Raw genomic sequence first — 21,647 nt, 5'->3', positions numbered from 1 at the left:
CAAGACTGCCCATAATGTCTTCAAAATGGAGCCTAGTTTACAGGTAGAATCTTCTCAAACCATATCTCGCTTTCCATCTCCCTCTCAATCTCGATCAGACACTGATATAGGGTCATGAGGAATGGCGGTCCAAAGTTGAAACTCTGCAGCCCATCCGTCTCCCACGTTTACGGAGACACTGGCTATAGAAGAAAGAGCAGTAGGAAAAGTCTTCCAGCGAAGAGCAAGCCATCTGTGCAGGGAGAAACGAAGGTTAAGAGCTCTGCAGATTGGTCGGTGGGGTAAAGAGTAAAACGCTCCTTGAAGTTGCTTAGGGCATGCTTTCCAGTGGCGTCTTCTGGTGAAGATTGTATACTCATCTCCATTACTGGATAAAATAAATAGTTATCAAGATCTCACACACGTCTCTGCTGCAGTGGGTGGAAAAATAGATCTATGCTCAAAAACCCACAGGTTCAAAGTACATGTGCTCTCAAAAATATTAATTTATTGTTAATATGGTAGCACACACATTTTAATTGTTGTAAATCATCCAAAAACACATTGGAAATGAGCCTTGCTTCGTTTCGTTTAGTTTTTTGTATGTTTTGGTGCATGAAAATGTGTTTAAAATTGTGTGGAGATTGATTACTTCTAGCATTGTATCAGTATTCTACAAAGACAGTATTTTAAAATGTTCGTCACTAAACTTCGACATCTAGAACTTGCGGAATGAGTCGCAGTTTCATGTCGTTGGCCAAATGGAGAACCGCATAGAGGGCCACCGATGGGGACAGAGAATCTTTCATTTTGTCACTAAAGACATCAGGCAAGTATCGGTAAACCTCCTGGAAGCTGGCGGTACCCTTCGCGTAGCTTTCTTCCTTTGGCAATGAGTGGGAGGGTACCGATGTCTCATCGACAGGATTCAGGAGCTGTTTCTGGATCAAAGAATGGCAGCTTTTCTTGAGATTCTTCATGTCGATCACCTTGGCACGCTTCGCAAATGGCACAATTACTTTGGTGACCTGAAAAAGAACCAAATAAATGATATTTTAGACACCCTTGGGAATAGTATGTCCCTCAAAGACCCACCTGCCTTGGTGCATCCTTAAATTCGGTGGATATCTCCAAGATTGTATCGTCATCCTCATGGATGCTTTGGCTTTGATTGAGCCTATCCTCACATGAATCCTCATTCATCATGTCCATGGTATTTTCAATGCCCGCTGCCGACATTCGGTTCATGACAGGATCATCTGTGGTGAAATGTTCGTTGTCAGAGAGCTCTATGTGGGCATCGTCGTGGTGGGAGCCCCCATCCATATCCGTATCATTTTCCAGTCCCTCAACCAGATCGGCTTCTCCAAAACTCTGGCTAACTTTAATACCCGGCGCCGAGTCGTATTTTAAAGAGTAATCCGCTTCAAAGCTGAATTTTGTGGGCCGCACCACCTTTCGGGCATCCCATTTCTTTTCATTGACCTTTCGCGGTTTTTTTTTGTTAGCATTGAGGGGCTGGAATAACTCCTTGTTGAACTTTCCATAGTGCAGATTCTTCATGCGTCGTTTGGAGGTGGCTGCCGCCGTTTTCTTTGGTTTAGCAGCCATAGGTCCATTCGTCTCGGCCAGAGTGGTGAGCGGACGAGTGCGCCTGATTTTCCAATGCGCTGGACCCGCCCAAAACTGTGAGATCCTATCCATGGGCCTGTAAGAGTAGTCCAGGCTAGTCACACCATCCACTGGCCTCAGATCGTCAATGACCCCGGCCGTTTTGCTCAAACGCGTCTGCTCCTCGGCGGTGAGATCCTGCAAATCATTCGATTGTATATCTATGATAATGGGTGGACTTGCCTCCATATCCGGCATGGGCTCACACTCGGCATTCATGTCAAATGCTACGGATATATCTGTGGGATTCACACCGAAGTCGTCCGCATTATCCAGCCCCTCAGCAGCGTCATTACATGTGGGGGCCGCCTCTGAAATAGATCCCGACTGTGGCTTGGGATTGGGAGCACTGCTTATCACGTAGCCCGTGTGGAGTGGCCGCAGTTTTAGTTTGTCCATATGGTTGTACAGCTTAGGCAGCCATTCCGCATTGCACAACTCTTCATTGGCCCACTCCTTGGTGCCAGCACTCAGCGTTTCGCTGTCCATGAGCTCATCCGTCTCCTCCGTCGAATCCCAGAATTTGTGGGTCGTGCGTAGCCGCATCTCAGATTCCACGCTGGGCAGGCGATTGGAGGCATTGATGGAACCCACCGTCGAATTGAGCTTCCCAAAAACCGCATCCTGCATGGGCACCATGTCCAAACGCGCATTCAATGTTTCCTTGTTCTTTGTCACCGTTGATAAATTCCTTTTCTGGCGCTTGAGCTTAGGTGCCGCCTGCTGCTGTTGACTGGGAGCCGCATCGGCACCTTCGCCATCACCTCCAGGTCCCTCAGGTAAGCCCGTCAAGAGGCGACCATTCAAACCCGCCGATATACGCAATGCATCTTTGTAGATTGAGTCTACGCGCAGGTCGTAGACCTTGGCCGAGGCCTCCAGCGAATAGCCAGCCATCTGTGAAGGTAGAAAAGGTTAGAAAGGGTTAGGAGCTCTCCATATTGGCCGAAGGGATAAAACGCACCTTGAAATTGTTCAGCTGTTTGTGATGGCGATCCATTAGATTGGCTAGTGTATCAATCAACGACGTATCCCAGGCATTGTCTTTGCTCAGCTTATTGCAGTTGTACAGATCCACGCAGGAGCGTATCGTCTCGTTCTCCTCGATGGACTCGAGAGCTGAACTCTTGCGAGTGTCCTGCTGAACCAGCGGTGTGCGCCGGCGTGCCTCCTGCCGCTCGGCCTCGTCGTTTTTGCGGTAGCTGCCCACCGCAGATCGACGCAGAGGGGTCTCCGAGTGTGGCGACGTCATTGGAATGCTTGGGTGTGTGTAGTTACGGGTTACGGTAGTTTTTCTCCTGATTTTTACTATTTTCGTATTGGTAATTTACAGTTTCCTAGAGTGGACGCCGAATTCTAGAGATGGAGATAACCACACTTACACGCGCAGGGCTGCAACCGCAATATAAACAAACGAAAATTATAGTTTTAAGATGCCACAATATCGGTTTGCACGCTCAACTTATGAATATTAATTTTTTTCCAATTTGAATGTTCCAGCTCAATGATTTAAACAAAGTGAATATCAAAAATTATTTTTACTGTCACACAATTTGTTAAAGGGCAAACGATAGTTTTGATAACAGTTCAAGGTATCGATATTTGTATTTTTTACATCTCTGCCGCCGTACATGGCGGCAAAAAAGCTAAAATATGAAGAAGAAGAAGAGATTAACAGATGTGCGAGGTTGTTGATAGGGAAATGGGAAAAGAAAAATGAAAAGTTTCCAAGGACAACATGAAGCATCTATCGGCCAGTAGTAATGGTTACGATGGGCGTCATCTAGCGTGCGCCGTCTGCTGTAGGAGTGCCATATTGACCATGTATCGGGTATAAATATAGAGTTCGTAGGGTCGCAGCAGCAACTCACAATGTTCCCCTCGATTTTTTTATACCCGATACTCAATATGAGTCTATACTCCCTACAACTATCAACATCACCAGGCTTTTCCTTAGAACTAACATAAAACTATCCACACAAACATCGCCAGGACTATTCATAGAACTCGTCGGACAGAACTCTCCCCTCCAATTCTTCGAAGAGTCTCTAGAAATATACTTGAAATCTCCTGAGAGCACACCCCTAGAACCTTCCTTCAGTTTCAAAATATTAGTTCTGGTTCGTTCGAAAATTTTGACATATTCCAAATTTCAGTAATAAAAAAAGAAATTAAAAATCTGAAATAGTTCAGATCCTGTTATCCTTACATTTTTTGGGCTCCTCCCCCAAGGAAAACGAACTCCAAGAAGGAGGATAAGCCAGAGGAGAAACGGGGGAGTTCAAAAGACAGCGGCGATACGAAAAGGAAACCTAAGCCGGATGTGCCCAAAGTTGACGATAAAATGACGAAGAAGGATCCAGAGACGCTCTACGATGTCAAGGTAAATCTCCTAATCAGCGATTTTAGAAAACACAATGGGTTTGTTTGGGTGGATAGACAACTGCGTTTCATGGTAGAACCAAAAGGAATTTTGATAGAACCTCAGGTATTCAGGGCAAAAGAACCTCAGAGATTTCAGCAACAGCCACAGACGGAAAACTTCTACGATGCTGCCACCTTTCCACACGTTCGATTCTTAAGTAGAGCTCCAACAACGGGCAGGCCCCTCATGCTTATCCATCATATCTCGAGACGACAGTATCTTTCAATAGCAAAAAATACTTTAATGAAGAAAATAGGTCTGAAAGTCCATTACAATCCTATAGAGAGCAATTCCCAAGACAGAAAGAGAACGCGCTCAAGGTATCGAAACAGAAGGAGCAGCAGATCGAGCAACAAAACACTGATGGCACCCCGGCGAATCAGTGGAAACCAGAGACCTCCGAAGAACTGTGATAACAAGCCGCCATTGTGACATGACCTTTCTTATGGAGTGCATTCGTCGGGAGCTGCGCGGAGCAAACGACTATCTGGAGGGTGAAATAGTGCGCTACAAGAAATTTGCCAGCCTACACAGATGCGGCGCTCCCGAATACAAGGAGAAAATGCTCGGAGGGGATCATAGTGCGAAGAGGACATACCTGTTGCTCAATATGGAAGATGATTTGACCAAATTATTTTCCTTTTCAGAGGGAAATAAAGATGACAATTTATAAGATTTATCCGATTAATAGCTAATTTAAAAGATTTTATAATAAAATTAATATTTAGAGCGCACTTAGAAAATCTTTGGGGAATATATAAATATATCCGATACTCAAAATGAGTCCAGGGCTATATTAGATGTGTGTAACGTCGAAAAGGAAGCGATTGTAACAGCATAGAGTACTAATATCATTGATCAGCATCAATAGCCGAGTCGATAGAGCCATATCCGTCCGTCCGTCTCTACGTCCCTATGAGCGCCTAGATCTCAGAGCCTATAACAGCCTGTAGCTCTACACTCCTGTTAGATCTAACTTTTACAAGTGTATTTCAAAATTTCGCCATTTTGCATTTAAAATAAATAATAATAAAATAAATAATTTCAAGTATGTCACACAAACGTTCTATGTTCAAAAACCCAAAAAAGGTTCAAAGTACATATGCTCTCAAAAATATTAATTTATTGTTAATGTGGACTTAGGACTTAGAACGGGGTACCCCTTGAGAGATGGAATTGAAAAATCATCCAAAAATACATTGGAGATGAGCCTTGCTTCGTTTCTTTTAGTGTTTTGTATGTTTTGGTGCATGAAAAGGTGTTTAAAATTGTGTGGAGATTGATTACTTCTAAACTTCTAAACTTCGTCATCCAGAACTTGCCGGATTTGAAAATCCTCTAGATTCTCTTGAGGAATGAGTCGCAGTTTCATGTCGTTGGCCAAATGGAGAACCGCGTAGAGGGCCACCGATGGGGACAGAGAATCTTTCATTTTGTCACTAAAGACATCAGGCAAGGATCGGTAAACCTCCTGGAAGCTGGCGGTACCCTTCGCGTAGCTTTCTTCCTTTGGCACTGAGTGGGAGGGTACCGATGTCTCATCGACAGGATTCAGGAGCTGTTTCTGGATCAAAGAATGGCAGCTTTTCTTGAGATTCTTCATGTCGATCACCTTGGCACGCTTCGCAAATGGCACAATTACTTTGGTGACCTGAAAAAGAACCAAATAAATGATATTTTAGACACCCTTGGGAATAGTATGTCCCTCAAAGACCCACCTGCCTTGGTGCATCCTTAAATTCGGTGGATATCTCCAAGATTGTATCGTCATCCTCATGGATGCTTTGGCTTTGATTGAGCCTATCCTCACATGAATCCTCATTCATCATGTCCATGGTATTTTCAATGCCCGCTGCCGACATTCGGTTCATGACAGGATCATCTGTGGTGAAATGTTCGTTGTCAGAGAGCTCTATGTGGGCATCGTCGTGGTGGGAGCCCCCATCCATATCCGTATCATTGCCCAGTCCTTCAACCAGATCGGCTTTTCCAAAACTCTGGCTAACTTTAATACCCGGCGCCGAGTCGTATTTTAAAGAGTAATCCGCTTCAAAGCTGAATTTTGTGGGCCGCACCACCTTTCGGGCATCCCATTTCTTTTCATTGACCTTTCGCGGTTTTTTTTTGTTAGCATTGAGGGGCTGGAATAACTCCTTGTTGAACTTTCCATAGTGCAGATTCTTCATGCGTCGTTTGGAGGTGGCTGCCGCCGTTTTCTTTGGTTTAGCAGCCATAGGTCCATTCGTCTCGGCCAGAGTGGTGAGCGGACGAGTGCGCCTGATTTTCCAATGCGCTGGACCCGCCCAAAACTGTGAGATCCTATCCATGGGCTTGTAAGAGTAGTCCAGGCTAGTCACACCATCCACTGGCCTCAGATCGTCAATGACCCCGGCCGTTTTGCTCAAACGCGTCTGCTCCTCGGCGGTGAGATCCTGCAAATCATTCGATTGTATATCTATGATAATGGGTGGACTTGCCTCCATATCCGGCATGGGCTCACACTCGGCATTCATGTCAAATGCTACGGATATATCTGTGGGATTCACACCGAAGTCGTCCGCATTATCCAGCCCCTCAGCAGCGTCATTACATGTGGGGGCCGCCTCTGAAATAGATCCCGACTGTGGCTTGGGATTGGGAGCACTGCTTATCACGTAGCCCGTGTGGAGTGGCCGCAGTTTTAGTTTGTCCATATGGTTGTACAGCTTAGGCAGCCATTCCGCATTGCACAACTCTTCATTGGCCCACTCCTTGGTGCCAGCACTCAGCGTTTCGCTGTCCATGAGCTCATCCGTCTCCTCCGTCGAATCCCAGAATTTGTGGGTCGTGCGTATCCGCATTTCAGAGTCCACGCTGGGCAGAATGTTGTGCATCTGGCGATTGGAGGCATTGATGGAAGCCACCGTCGAATTGAGCTTCCCAAAAACCGCATCCTGCATGGGCACCATGTCCAAACGCGCATTCAATGTTTCCTTGTTCTTTGTCACCGTTGATAAATTCCTTTTCTGGCGCTTGAGCTTAGGTGCCGCCTGCTGCTGTTGACTGGGAGCCGCATCGGCACCTTCGCCATCACCTCCAGGTCCCTCAGGTAAGCCCGTCAAGAGGCGACCATTCAAACCCGCCGATATACGCAATGCATCTTTGTAGATTGAGTCTACGCGCAGGTCGTAGACCTTGGCCGAGGCCTCCAGCGAATAGCCAGCCATCTGTGAAGGTAGAAAAGGTTAGAAAGGGTTAGGAGCTCTCCATATTGGCCGAAGGGATAAAACGCACCTTGAAATTGTTCAGCTGTTTGTGATGGCGATCCATTAGATTGGCTAGTGTATCAATCAACGACGTATCCCAGGCATTGTCTTTGCTCAGCTTATTGCAGTTGTACAGATCCACGCAGGAGCGTATCGTCTCGTTCTCCTCGATGGACTCGAGAGCTGAACTCTTGCGAGTGTCCTGCTGAACCAGCGGTGTGCGCCGGCGTGCCTCCTGCCGCTCGGCCTCGTCGTTTTTGCGGTAGCTGCCCACCGCAGATCGACGCAGAGGGGTCTCCGAGTGTGGCGACGTCATTGGAATGCTTGGGTGTGTGTAGTTACGGGTTACGGTAGTTTTTCTCCTGATTTTTACTATTTTCGTATTGGTAATTTACAGTTTCCTAGAGTGGACGCCGAATTCTAGAGATGGAGATAACCACACTTATACGCGCAGGGCTGCAACCGCAATATAAACAAACGAAAATTATAGTTTTAAGATGCCACAATATCGGTTTGCACGCTCAACTTATGAATATTAATTTTTTTCCAATTTGAATGTTCCAGCTCAATGATTTAAACAAAGTGAATATCAAAAATTATTTTTACTGTCACACAATTTGTTAAAGGGCCAACGATAGTTTCGATAACAGTGCAAGGTATCGATATTTGTATTTTTTACATCTCTGCCGCCGTACATGTCGGCAAAAAAGCTAAAATATGAAGAAGAAGAGATTAACAGATGTGCGAGGTTGTTGATAGGGAAATGGGAAAATATGAAAATGTTCCAAGGAAAACATGAAGCATCTATCGGCCAGTAGTAATGGTTATGATGGGCGTCATCTAGCGTGCGCCGTCTGCTGTAGGAGTGCCATATTGACCATGTATCGGGTATAAATATAGAGTTCGTAGGGTCGCAGCAGCAACTCACAACGTTCCCCTCGATTTTTTTATACCCGATACTCAATATGAGTCTATACTCCCTACAACTATCAACATCACCAGGCTTTTCCTTAGAACTAACATAAAACTATCCACACAAACATCGCCAGGACTATCCATAGAACTCGTCGGACAGAACTCTCCCCTCCAATTCTTCGAAGAGTCTCTAGAAATATACTTGAAATCTCCTGAGAGCACACCCCTAGAACCTTCCTTCAGTTTCAAAATATTAGTTCTGGTTCGTTCGAAAATTTTGACATATTCCAAATTTCAGTAATAAAAAAAGAAATTAAAAATCTGAAATAGTTCAGATCCTGTTATCCTTACATTTTTTGGGCTCCTCCCCCAAGGAAAACGAACTCCAAGAAGGAGGATAAGCCAGAGGAGAAACGGGGGAGTTCAAAAGACAGCGGCGATACGAAAAGGAAACCTAAGCCGGATGTGCCCAAAGTTGACGATAAAATGACGAAGAAGGATCCAGAGACGCTCTACGATGTCAAGGTAAATCTCCTAATCAGCGATTTTAGAAAACACAATGGGTTTGTTTGGGTGGATAGACAACTGCGTTTCATGGTAGAACCAAAAGGAATTTTGATAGAACCTCAGGTATTCAGGGCAAAAGAACCTCAGAGATTTCAGCAACAGCCACAGACGGAAAACTTCTACGATGCTGCCACCTTTCCACACGTTCGATTCTTAAGTAGAGCTCCAACAACGGGCAGGCCCCTCATGCTTATCCATCATATCTCGAGACGACAGTATCTTTCAATAGCAAAAAATACTTTAATGAAGAAAATAGGTCTGAAAGTCCATTACAATCCTATAGAGAGCAATTCCCAAGACAGAAAGAGAACGCGCTCAAGGTATCGAAACAGAAGGAGCAGCAGATCGAGCAACAAAACACTGATGGCACCCCGGCGAATCAGTGGAAACCAGAGACCTCCGAAGAACTGTGATAACAAGCCGCCATTGTGACATGACCTTTCTTATGGAGTGCATTCGTCGGGAGCTGCGCGGAGCAAACGACTATCTGGAGGGTGAAATAGTGCGCTACAAGAAATTTGCCAGCCTACACAGATGCGGCGCTCCCGAATACAAGGAGAAAATGCTCGGAGGGGACCATAGTGCGAAGAGGACATACCTGTTGCTCAATATTTGACCAAATTATTTTCCTTTTCAGAGGGAAAAAAAGATGACAATTTATAAGATTTATCCGATTAATAGCTAATTTAAAAGATTTTATAATAAAATTAATATTTAGAGCGCACTTAGAAAATCTTTGGGGAATATATAAATATATCCGATACTCAAAATGAGTCCAGGGCTATATTAGATGTGTGTAACGTCGAAAAGGAAGCGATTGTAACAGCATAGAGTACTAATATCATTGATCAGCATCAATAGCCGAGTCGATAGAGCCATATCCGTCCGTCCGTCTCTACGTCCCTATGAGCGCCTAGATCTCAGAGCCTATAACAGCCTGTAGCTCTACACTCCTGTTAGATCTAACTTTTACAAGTGTATTTCAAAATTTCGCCATTTTGCATTTAAAATAAATAATAATAAAATAAATAATTTCAAGTATGTCACACAAACGTCTCCGCTGCAGTGGGTGGAAAAATAGTTCTATGTTCAAAAACCCAAAAAAGGTTCAAAGTACATATGCTCTCAAAAATATTAATTTATTGTTAATGTGGACTTAGGACTTAGAACGGGGTACCCCTTGAGAGATGGAATTGAAAAATCATCCAAAAATACATTGGAGATGAGCCTTGCTTCGTTTCTTTTAGTGTTTTGTATGTTTTGGTGCATGAAAATGTGTTTAAAATTGTGTCGAGATTGATTATTTCTAAACTTCTAAACTTCGTCATCCAGAACTTGCCGGATTGGAAAATCCTCTAGATTCTCTTGTGGAATGAGTCGCAGTTTCATGTCGTTGGCCAAATGGAGAACCGCATAGAGGGCCACCGATGGGGACAGAGAATCTTTCATTTTGTCACTAAAGACATCAGGCAAGGATCGGTAAACCTCCTGGAAGCTGGCGGTACCCTTCGCCTAGCTTTCTTCCTTTGGCACTGAGTGGGAGGGTACCGATGTCTCATCGACAGGATTCAGGAGCTGTTTCTGGATCAAAGAATGGCAGCTTTTCTTGAGATTCTTCATGTCGATCACCTTGGCACGCTTCGCAAATGGCACAATTACTTTGGTGACCTGAAAAAGAACCAAATAAATGATATTTTAGACACCCTTGGGAATAGTATGTCCCTCAAAGACCCACCTGCCTTGGTGCATCCTTAAATTCGGTGGATATCTCCAAGATTGTATCGTCATCCTCATGGATGCTTTGGCTTTGATTGAGCCTATCCTCACATGAATCCTCATTCATCATGTCCATGGTATTTTCAATGCCCGCTGCCGACATTCGGTTCATGACAGGATCATCTGTGGTGAAATGTTCGTTGTCAGAGAGCTCTATGTGGGCATCGTCGTGGTGGGAGCCCCCATCCATATCCGTATCATTGCCCAGTCCTTCAACCAGATCGGCTTTTCCAAAACTCTGGCTAACTTTAATACCCGGCGCCGAGTCGTATTTTATAAAGTAATCCGCTTCAAAGTTGAATTTTGTGGGCCGCACCACCTTTCGGGCATCCCATTTCTTTTCATTGACCTTTCGCTGCTTTTTTTTGTTAGCATTGAGGGGCTGGAATAACTCCTTGTTGAACTTTCCATAGTGCAGATTCTTCATGCGTCGTTTGGAGGTGGCTGCCGCCGTTTTCTTTGGTTTAGCAGCCATAGGTCCATTCGTCTCGGCCAGAGTGGTGAGCGGACGAGTGCGCCTGATTTTCCAATGCGCTGGACCCGCCCAAAACTGTGAGATCCTATCCATGGGCCTGTAAGAGTAGTCCAGGCTAGTCACACCATCCACTGGCCTCAGATCGTCAATGACCCCGGCCGTTTTGCTCAAACGCGTCTGCTCCTCGGCGGTGAGATCCTGCAAATCATTCGATTGTATATCTATGATAATGGGTGGACTTGCCTCCATATCCGGCATTGGCTCACACTCGGCATTCATGTCAAATGCTACGGATATATCTGTGGGATTCACACCGAAGTCGTCCGCATTATCCAGCCCCTCAGCAGCGTCATTACATGTGGGGGCCGCCTCTGAAATAGATCCCGACTGTGGCTTGGGATTGGGAGCACTGCTTATCACGTAGCCCGTGTGGAGTGGCCGCAGATTTAGTTTGTCCATATGGTTGTACAGCTTAGGCAGCCATTCCGCATTGCACAACTCTTCATTGGCCCACTCCTTGGTGCCAGCACTCAGCGTTTCGCTGTCCATGAGCTCATCCGTCTCCTCCGTCGAATCCCAGAATTTGTGGGTCGTGCGTAGCCGCATCTCAGATTCCACGCTGGGCAGGCGATTGGAGGCATTGATGGAACCCACCGTCGAATTGAGCTTCCCAAAAACCGCATCCTGCATGGGCACCATGTCCAAACGCGCATTCAATGTTTCCTTGTTCTTTGTCACCGTTGATAAATTCCTTTTCTGGCGCTTGAGCTTAGGTGCCGCCTGCTGCTGTTGACTGGGAGCCGCATCGGCACCTTCGCCATCACCTGGAGGTCCCTCAGGTAAGCCCTCATCATCCGCGTCGGCATCGTTTATCTGTTTGTCCGTCAATGTGCGAGCACTCAAGCCCGCCGATATACGCAATGCATCTTTGTAGATTGAGTCTACACGCAGGCCGCAGACCTTGGACGAGGCCTCCAGCGAATAGCCAGCCATCTGTGAAGGTAGTATAGTGGGTTAGGAGCTCTCCATATTGGCCGAAGGGATAAAACGCACCTTGAAATTGTTCAGCTGTTTGTGATGGCGATCCATTAGATTGGCTAGTGTATCAATCAACGACGTATCCCAGGCATTGTCTTTGCTCAGCTTATTGCAGTTGTACAGATCCACGCAGGAGCGTATCGTCTCGTTCTCCTCGATGGACTCGAGAGCTGAACTCTTGCGAGTGTCCTGCTGAACCAGCGGTGTGCGCCGGCGTGCCTCCTGCCGCTCGGCCTCGTCGTTTTTGCGGTAGCTGCCCACCGCAGATCGACGCAGAGGGGTCTCCGAGTGTGGCGACGTCATTGGAATGCTTGGGTGTGTGTAGTTACGGGTTACGGTAGTTTTTCTCCTGATTTTTACTATTTTCGTATTGGTAATTTACAGTTTCCTAGAGTGGACGCCGAATTCTAGAGATGGAGATAACCACACTTATACGCGCAGGGCTGCAACCGCAATATAAACAAACGAAAATTATAGTTTTAAGATGCCACAATATCGGTTTGCACGCTCAACTTATGAATATTAATTTTTTTCCAATTTGAATGTTCCAGCTCAATGATTTAAACAAAGTGAATATCAAAAATTATTTTTACTGTCACACAATTTGTTAAAGGGCCAACGATAGTTTCGATAACAGTGCAAGGTATCGATATTTGTATTTTTTACATCTCTGCCGCCGTACATGTCGGCAAAAAAGCTAAAATATGAAGAAGAAGAGATTAACAGATGTGCGAGGTTGTTGATAGGGAAATGGGAAAATATGAAAATGTTCCAAGGAAAACATGAAGCATCTATCGGCCAGTAGTAATGGTTATGATGGGCGTCATCTAGCGTGCGCCGTCTGCTGTAGGAGTGCCATATTGACCATGTATCGGGTATAAATATAGAGTTCGTAGGGTCGCAGCAGCAACTCACAATGTTCCCCTCGATTTTTTTATACCCGATACTCAATATGAGTCTATACTCCCTACAACTATCAACATCACCAGGCTTTTCCTTAGAACTAACATAAAACGAGGGGGAACGTTGTGAGTTGCTGCGGACACCGCAACTCTAAGGTTATACCCGATACTAAGTCAGTATGGCTCTCCTCCGGCAGACGCCGCTAATATTTAACGACACGACAAAGAGTGCGTGCGAGAGAGACAGAAAATCAGTCTGAGCGTGACGTCGGGCGCTGCGTAGCCACTGCAAATTGATTTGTTCCTTTTGGCTAAAAAAATGGTCTGATCTGATCCAGATTCAGCAATCTAATAGATATGGTCATTATCTATGATTCTGCGTTTTTAGTTTTCTCAAATCTGCAATATTGTGGATGCAACAGATTTTCGTCCTTTGTGGGGGCGGATGGGGGTGGGGCGAAATTCTGAGATATACGTTTTATAGTGACATCTTAAAGGAGTGTGTGCACCAAATTTGGTTACTCTAGCCTTAATAGTCTCTGAGATTTGTGGTTGCCTCAGATTTTCGTCCTTTGCGGGGGCGGAAGGGGGTGTGGCGAAATTTGGACAGGAAACGGTCAAGGTCCGATATCACAGGAGTGTGGATACCAAATTTGGTTGCTCTGGCTTTTTTAGGTTCTGAGATCCTTGAACTCATATTTTGCAATTGGCAAAACCGACCATGAAACCTGTGTGTTAGAGTGAGACAGAGCGAGAAAGAGTGAAATTGTTTTCGTGATTCTGGCTGTAATAATTATACGATCTGGTTCAGATTTTGCGCTCTAGAAGATATAGTCATCTTCTACGATTCTGCGTTTTTAGTTTTCTCGTATCGTCGAAATTGTGGATGCCACAGATTTTCGCTCTTTGTGGGGGCGGAAGTGGGCGGGGCAAAGTTTTGAAATATTTTTGGAGCAGTGACATATCACAGAAGTCTGGATCCAAAACATCGTTGCTCTAGCTCTTATAGTCTTTGAGCATTAGGCGCTGAAGGGGACGGACAGACGGACAGACGGACGGACGGACAGACAGACAGGGCTCAATCGACTCGGCTATTGATGCTGATCAAGAATATATATACTTTATAGGGTCGGAAACGATTCCTTCTGGACGTTACACACATCCACTTTTACCACAAATCTAATATACCCCAATACTCATTTTGAGTATCGGGTATAATAAAACTATCCACACAAACATCGCCAGGACTATCCATAGAACTCGTCGGACAGAACTCTCCCCTCCAATTCTTCGAAGAGTCTCTAGAAATATACTTGAAATCTCCTGAGAGCACTACCCCTAGAACCTTCCTTCAGTTTCAAAATATTAGTTCTGGTTCGTTCGAAAATTTTGACATATTCCAAATTTCAGTAATAAAAAAAGAAATTAAAAATCTGAAATAGTTCAGATCCTGTTATCCTTAAATTTTGTGGGCTCCTCCCCCAAGGAAAACGAACTCCAAGAAGGATGATAAGCCAGAGGAGAAACGGGGGAGTTCAAAAGACAGCGGCGATACGAAAAGGAAACCTAAGCCGGATGTGCCCAAAGTTGACGATAGAATGACGAAGAAGGATCCAGAGACGCTCTACGATGTCAAGGTAAATCTCCTAATCAGCGATTTTAGAAAACACAATGGGTTTGTTTGGGTGGATAGACAACTGCGTTTCATGGTAGAACCAAAAGGAATTTTGATAGAACCTCAGGTATTCAGGGCAAAAGAACCTCAGAGATTTCAGCAACAGCCACAGACGGAAACCTTCTACGATCCTACCACCTTTCCACACGTTCGATTCTTAAGTAGAGCTCCAACAACGGGCAGGCCCCTCATGCTTATCCATCATATCTCGAGACGACAGGATCTTTCAATAGCAAAAAATACTTTAATGAAGAAAATAGGTCTGAAAGTCCATTACAATCCTATAGAGAGCAATTCCCAAGACAGAAAGAGAACGCGCTCAAGGTATCGAAACAGAAGGAGCAGCAGATCGAGCAACAAAACACTGATGGCACCCCGGCGAATCAGTGGAAACCAGAGACCTCCGAAGAACTGTGATAACAAGCCGCCATTGTGACATGACCTTTCTTATGGAGTGCATTCGTCGGGAGCTGCGCGGTGCAAACGACTATCTGGAGGGTGAAATAGTGCGCTACAAGAAATTTGCCAGCCTACACAGATGCGGCGCTCCCGAATACAAGGAGAAAATGCTCGGAGGGGATCATAGTGCGAAGAGGACATACCTGTTGCTCAATATGGAAGATGATTTGACCAAATTATTTTCCTTTTCAGAGGGAAATAAAGATGACAATTTATAAGATTTATCCGATTAATAGCTAATTTAAAAGATTTTATAATAAAATTAATATTTAGAGCGCACTTAGAAAATCTTTGGGGAATATATAAATATATCCGATACTCAAAATGAGTCCAGGGCTATATTAGATGTGTGTAACGTCGAAAAGGAAGCGATTGTAACAGCATAGAGTACTAATATCATTGATCAGCATCAATAGCCGAGTCGATAGAGCCATATCCGTCCGTCCGTCTCTACGTCCCTATGAGCGCCTAGATCTCAGAGCCTATAACAGCCTGTAGCTCTACACTCCTGTTAGATCTAACTTTTACAAGTGTATTTCAAAATTTCGCCATTTTGCATTTAAAATAAATAATAATAAAATAAATAATTTCAAGTATGTCACACAAACGTCTCCGCTGCAGTGGGTGGAAAAATAGTTCTATGTTCAAAAACCCAAAAAAGGTTCAAAGTACATATGCTCTCAAAAATATTAATTTATTGTTAATGTGGACTTAGGACTTAGAACGGGGTACCCCTTGAGAGATGGAATTGAAAAATCATCCAAAAATACATTGGAGATGAGCCTTGCTTCGTTTCTTTTAGTGTTTTGTATGTTTTGGTGCATGAAAAGGTGTTTAAAATTGTGTGGAGATTGATTACTTCTAAACTTCTAAACTTCGTCATCCAGAACTTGCCGGATTTGAAAATCCTCTAGATTCTCTTGAGGAATGAGTCGCAGTTTCATGTCGTTGGCCAAATGGAGAACCGCGTAGAGGGCCACCGATGGGGACAGAGAATCTTTCATTTTGTCACTAAAGACATCAGGCAAGGATCGGTAAACCTCCTGGAAGCTGGCGGTACCCTTCGCGTAGCTTTCTTTCTTTGGCACTGAGTGGGAGGGTACCGATGTCTCATCGACAGGATTCAGGAGCTGTTTCTGGATCAAAGAATGGCAGCTTTTCTTGAGATTCTTCATGTCGATCACCTTGGCACGCTTCGCAAATGGCACAATTACTTTGGTGACCTGAAAAAGAACCAAATAAATGATATTTTAGACACCCTTGGGAATAGTATGTCCCTCAAAGACCCACCTGCCTTGGTGCATCCTTAAATTCGGTGGATATCTCCAAGATTGTATCGTCATCCTCATGGATGCTTTGGCTTTGATTGAGCCTATCCTCACATGAATCCTCATTCATCATGTCCATGGTATTTTCAATGCCCGCTGCCGACATTCGGTTCATGACAGGATCATCTGTGGTGAAATGTTCGTTGTCAGAGAGCTCTATGTGGGCATCGTCGTGGTGGGAGCCCCCATCCATATCCGTATCATTGCCCAGTCCTTCAACCAGATCGGCTTTTCCAAAACTCTGGCTAACTTTAATACCCGGCGCCGAGTCGCATTTTAAAGAGTAATCCGCTTCAAAGTTGAATTTTGTGGGCCGCACCACCTTTCGGGCATCCCATTTCTTTTCATTGACCTTTCGCTGTTTTTTATACCCGATACTCAAAATGAGTATTGGGGTATATTAGATTTGTGGTATAAGTGGATGTGTGTAACGTCCAGAAGGAATCGTTTCCGACCCCATAAAGTTTATATATTCTTGATCAGCATCAATAGCCGAGTCGATTGAGCCATGTCTGTCTGTCCGTCTGTCCGTCCGTCCGTCTGTCCGTCTGTCCGTCCCCTTCAGCGCCTAATGCTCAAAGACTATAAGAGCCAGAGCAACGATGTTTTGGATCCAGACTTCTGTGATATGTCACTGCTCCAAAAATATTGCAAAACTTTGCCCCGCCCACTTCCGCCCCCACAAAGGGCGAAAATCTGTGGCATCCACAATTTTAAAGATACGAGAACACCAAAAACGCAGAATCGTAGAGAATGACCATATCTTTTAGACTGCAGAATCTGAATTGGATCGTATTATTATTATAGCCAGCATCAAGAAAACAATTTCATTTTTTCTCGCCCTGTCTCTCTCTAACACACAGGTAGCATAGGCGGCTTTGCTTAGAGTAAAACATTAGCGCCTAGATCTCAGAGACTATAAAAGCTAGAGCAACCAAATTTGGTATCCACACTCCTAATATATCGGACCGAGACGAGTTCGTTTCAAAATTTCGCCACACCCCCTTCCGCCCCCGCAAAGGATGCAAATCTGGGGATAATCACAAATCTCAGAGACTATCAACGCTAGAGTAACCAAATTTGGTATTCGCACTTCTGTTAGATCTCACTATAAAACGTATATCTCAAAATTTCGCCCCACCCCCTTCCGCCCACACAAAGAACGAAAATCTGTTGCATCCACAATATTGCAGATTTGAGAAAACTAAAAACGCAGAATCATAGATAACGACCATATCTATCAGATTGCTGAATCTGAATCAGATCAGATCATTTTTATAGCCAAAGGAAACAAATCAATTTGCAGTGGCTACGCAGCGCCCGACGTCACGCTCAGACTGATTTTCTGTCTCTCTCGCACGCACTCTTTGTCGTGTCGTTTAATATTAGCGGCCTCTGCCGGAGGAGAGCCATACTGACTTAGTATCGGGTATAACTCTAGAGTTGCGGTGTCCGCAGCAACTCACAACGTTCCCCCTCGTTTTTGTTAGCATTGAGGGGCTGGAATAACTCCTTGTTGAACTTTCCATAGTGCAGATTCTTCATGCGTCGTTTGGAGGTGGCTGCCGCCGTTTTCTTTGGTTTAGCAGCCATAGGTCCATTCGTCTCGGCCAGAGTGGTGAGCGGACGAGTGCGCCTGATTTTCCAATGCGCTGGACCCGCCCAAAACTGTGAGATCCTATCCATGGGTCTGTAAGAGTAGTCCAGGCTAGTCACACCATCCACTGGCCTCAGATCGTCAATGACCCCGGCCGTTTTGCTCAAACGCGTCTGCTCCTCGGCGGTGAGATCCTGCAAATCATTCGATTGTATATCTATGATAATGGGTGGACTTGCCTCCATATCCGGCATGGGCTCACACTCGGCATTCATGTCAAATGCTACGGATATATCTGTGGGATTCACACCGAAGTCGTCCGCATTATCCAGCTCCTCAGCAGCGTCATTACATGTGGGGGCCGCCTCTGAAATAGATCCCGACTGTGGCTTGGGATTGGGAGCACTGCTTATCACGTAGCCCGTGTGGAGTGGCCGCAGTTTTAGTTTGTCCATATGGTTGTACAGCTTAGGCAGCCATTCCGCATTGCACAACTCTTCATTGGCCCACTCCTTGGTGCCAGCACTCAGCGTTTCGCTGTCCATGAGCTCATCCGTCTCCTCCGTCGAATCCCAGAATTTGTGGGTCGTGCGTAGCCGCATCTCAGAGTCCACGCTGGGCAGAATGTTGTGCATCAGGCGATTGGAGGCATTGATGGAACCCACCGTCGAATTGAGCTTCCCAAAAACCGCATCCTGCATGGGCACCATGTCCAAACGCGCATTCAATGTTTCCTTGTTCTTTGTCACCGTTGATAAATTCCTTTTCTGGCGCTTGAGCTTAGGTGCCGCCTGCTGCTGTTGACTGGGAGCCGCATCGGCACCTTCGCCATCACCTGGAGGTCCCTCAGGTAAGCCCTCATCATCCGCGTCGGCATCGTTTATCTGTTTGTCCGTCAATGTGCCAGCACTCAAGCCCGCCGATATACGCATTGCATCGATGTAGATTGAGTCTACACGCAGGCCGTAGACCTTGGACGAGGCCTCCAGCGAATAGCCAGCCATCTGTGAAGGTAGTATAGTGGGTTAGGAGCTCTCCATATTGGCCGATGGGATAAAACGCACCTTGAAACTGTTGAGCTGTTTTGTGATGGCGATCCATTAGATCATTAGATCAGATATCATTTATTTTCTTATTTTTTAGGTCACTGAAGTGATTGTACTGTTTGCGAAGCGTGACAAAGTGATCGACATGAAGAATCTCAAGAAACGCTTATTTGATCCAGAAACAGCTCCTGAGTCCTTTCGATGATCGGTCGTTGCCCTCCCATCCAGTGCCAAAGGAAGAAAGCTACGCCAAGGGTGCCGCCAGCTTCCAGGAGGTTTACCGATCGTTGCCTGATGTCTTGAGTGACAAAATGAAAGATTCTCTGTCCCCATCGGTGGCCCTCTATGCGGTTCAAGAGGAATCTAGAGGATTTTCAAATCCGGCAAGTTCTGGATGACGAAGTTTAATGACGAACTTTTTAAAATACTTTCTTTTTAGAATACTGATACAATGCTAGAAGTAATCAATCGCCACACAATTTTCTTTGTGATGTGTTCGACTATGCGAACAAAACTGACAGTATCTCAAATGAGAGAGTTGTTTCTATTGTGTTTATACCTTTAAAATGGTACATTAGACAATAAGTGTGGCGCCTTATCTACATATGTGTGCTTATCTACATATGTGTAGTAGCAGACACGGCTGAAAAGTGGCTGGGTAACACAAGTTACGTTATTGGCTTGCATTGTCGGAGGATTGGTATTGGCATCGCATAGTGATGCCAACGTTGTGAGGATTGGCTGCGATCTACCGAGTGGCGAACTGGTCCGGCCACCCGGGATGCGTTGTCGGAGATATTCGCATTGGCATCGGGATGTGATGCGAATGAAGCGTGAGAATTGGCTGCATGCGAGTGGCTGCTGCTCCGGCCACCCAGGATGCATTGTCGGCTGGATTTGGCGTTGGCATCAAGGTGTGATTCTCCCGGTGAATGCGAGTTGGCTGCATACGAGTGGCTGCTGGTCCGGCCACCCGGGATGCATTGTCGATGGTAATGTACTGTATGATACGTGTGTGTTAGCGAGAGACAGGGCGAGAAACAATTAAATTGTTTTCTTGATGATATTTAATATATATATATACATGCTATATATAATATAATATAATATATTAATATATATATTAATATAATAATATTACGATCCAATTCACATTCTGCAGTCTAAAAGATATGGTCATTCTCTACGATTCTGCGTTTTTGGTTTTATCGTATCTTTAAAATTGTGGATGCCACAGATTTTCGTTCTTTGTGGGGGCGGAAGTGGGCGGGTCGAAGTTTTGAAATATTCTTGCAGCAGTGACATATCACAGAAGTCTGGATCCAAAAGATCGTTGCTCTAGCTCTTATAGTCTTTGAGCACTAGGCGCTAATAGGGACTGACAGACGGACGGACGGACAGACGATCAGGGCTCAATTGACTCGGCTATTGATGCTGATCAAGAATATATATACTTTATGGGGTCGGAAACGATTCCTTCTGGACGTTACACACATCCACTTTAACCACAAATCTAATATATGTACCCCAATACTCATTTTGAGTATCGGGTATAATTAGTATGACAAAAGCGAAACTTTTAACCATCTCGAAAATTGTGCATACTTCCCATGTAGTTTGGGCCCTTATTTTCATTTGACATTTAATCCGATAAGTCGCTTGCATCATATTGTCTCAATATTAAAAGTATTCTTCCCTCTTTACAAACAATCACAATGGTCGTGGGCATGCCACAGTTCGTATACGTAATATCTTGAATATTGAATGAACCCACAACCACTTTTGTCCGTCTGTCGCCTTCTGTTCATTGGATTATATTTCATATTAAGCGATTGTGGATTGTCGAACATCAAAAGTGAAATTGCAGCTGAATAAATAAACAAAAAAAGGAAATCTAAGCAGCAGGGATGGGCTTTTGGTTTTGAGATGCAGAAGCTGCGCAGTAATTAATCATAAATGGGGTTTAAATCAAAATATAAGTAAACAAGGAAAGGGAATGTCCGTTTAAGTCAATATATAAATAGAATAGGAAAGAAAAATCAGGGAATATATTTTGCTCTCCCCCGGTTCAATGGTAACAATAAAAAAAGAGCCATTAACGAAAATAAAGGCTATATTTAGCCATGAATTGACTTTTTGGGTTCTGGCAAACAAATAGGCAGAATTCAAAGAGAAATCTGTAGATCGGTTTAAATTTTATTCGCTTTGATTCCTTCTTTAGCATAATTTATTGCCATATGACATTATGGAAGCTGGAAGCAGCGCATTGGCAGAAATTATCATATTTCGTGGCTGTCTGGTATTTTGTTTCAAATAGTGCCTCAGTTGTTCTTCTAATAGCCAGGAAACGTGTCTGCTGCCAGCACTAATTATGCATTTTGCCTCTCTACAAAGTCGAATGTCCAAACACTTTTAAGGCTAATATTTTTCATAGATGAACTTTCAGCAAAAAAGGAATAGAAAAGTGCTGAAAAATGGAAAAGTCAGCAAAAAACTATTCAAAAATATAATAAGCATACAACTTTTGTAATTCATGAAAAGTACCTCAC

The 21,647-nt window shown here is 44.6% G+C and overlaps 4 protein-coding genes across 4 annotated transcripts; all 4 read right to left on the bottom strand.

Annotated features, from left to right (window-relative positions):
• Window positions 1-559: 559 nt before the first annotated feature.
• Window positions 560-3,049, bottom strand: LOC6596566 (condensin complex subunit 2). The gene is made up of 3 exons (XM_026987604.1): window positions 2,615-3,049; window positions 1,075-2,547; window positions 560-1,007 (listed from the first exon to the last, which is right to left on the bottom strand). The coding sequence occupies exons 1-3, from the start codon at window positions 2,900-2,902 to the stop codon at window positions 684-686; spliced, it is 2,085 nt and encodes a 694-aa protein (XP_026843405.1). The 5' UTR covers window positions 2,903-3,049; the 3' UTR covers window positions 560-683.
• A 2,162-nt stretch (window positions 3,050-5,211) lies between these two features.
• Window positions 5,212-7,802, bottom strand: LOC6596565 (condensin complex subunit 2). Its single transcript, XM_026987603.1, has 3 exons — window positions 7,349-7,802; window positions 5,794-7,281; window positions 5,212-5,726 (listed from the first exon to the last, which is right to left on the bottom strand). Exons 1-3 carry the CDS (start codon window positions 7,634-7,636, stop codon window positions 5,373-5,375), a joined length of 2,130 nt encoding a protein of 709 aa, XP_026843404.1. The 5' UTR covers window positions 7,637-7,802; the 3' UTR covers window positions 5,212-5,372.
• A 2,156-nt stretch (window positions 7,803-9,958) lies between these two features.
• On the bottom strand, window positions 9,959-12,560 carry LOC113565477 (condensin complex subunit 2-like). Its single transcript, XM_026987605.1, has 3 exons — window positions 12,107-12,560; window positions 10,538-12,046; window positions 9,959-10,470 (listed from the first exon to the last, which is right to left on the bottom strand). Exons 1-3 carry the CDS (start codon window positions 12,392-12,394, stop codon window positions 10,315-10,317), a joined length of 1,953 nt encoding a protein of 650 aa, XP_026843406.1. The 5' UTR covers window positions 12,395-12,560; the 3' UTR covers window positions 9,959-10,314.
• A 3,278-nt stretch (window positions 12,561-15,838) lies between these two features.
• LOC6596564 (condensin complex subunit 2) lies at window positions 15,839-19,056 on the bottom strand. Its single transcript, XM_026987428.1, has 3 exons — window positions 17,943-19,056; window positions 16,418-16,824; window positions 15,839-16,350 (listed from the first exon to the last, which is right to left on the bottom strand). The coding sequence occupies exons 1-3, from the start codon at window positions 19,054-19,056 to the stop codon at window positions 15,997-15,999; spliced, it is 1,875 nt and encodes a 624-aa protein (XP_026843229.1). The 3' UTR covers window positions 15,839-15,996.
• Between the last annotated feature and the right edge of the window lie 2,591 nt (window positions 19,057-21,647).

Source organism: Drosophila persimilis, unplaced genomic scaffold (assembly GCF_003286085.1).
Source record: "Drosophila persimilis strain 14011-0111.01,24,50 unplaced genomic scaffold, DperRS2 tig00000124-arrow-pilon, whole genome shotgun sequence".
NCBI classification, from domain to species: Eukaryota; Metazoa; Arthropoda; class Insecta; order Diptera; family Drosophilidae; genus Drosophila; species Drosophila persimilis.
Note: the sequence above shows the minus strand (reverse complement) of the source record. Positions and strands in the feature narration are given on the sequence as shown.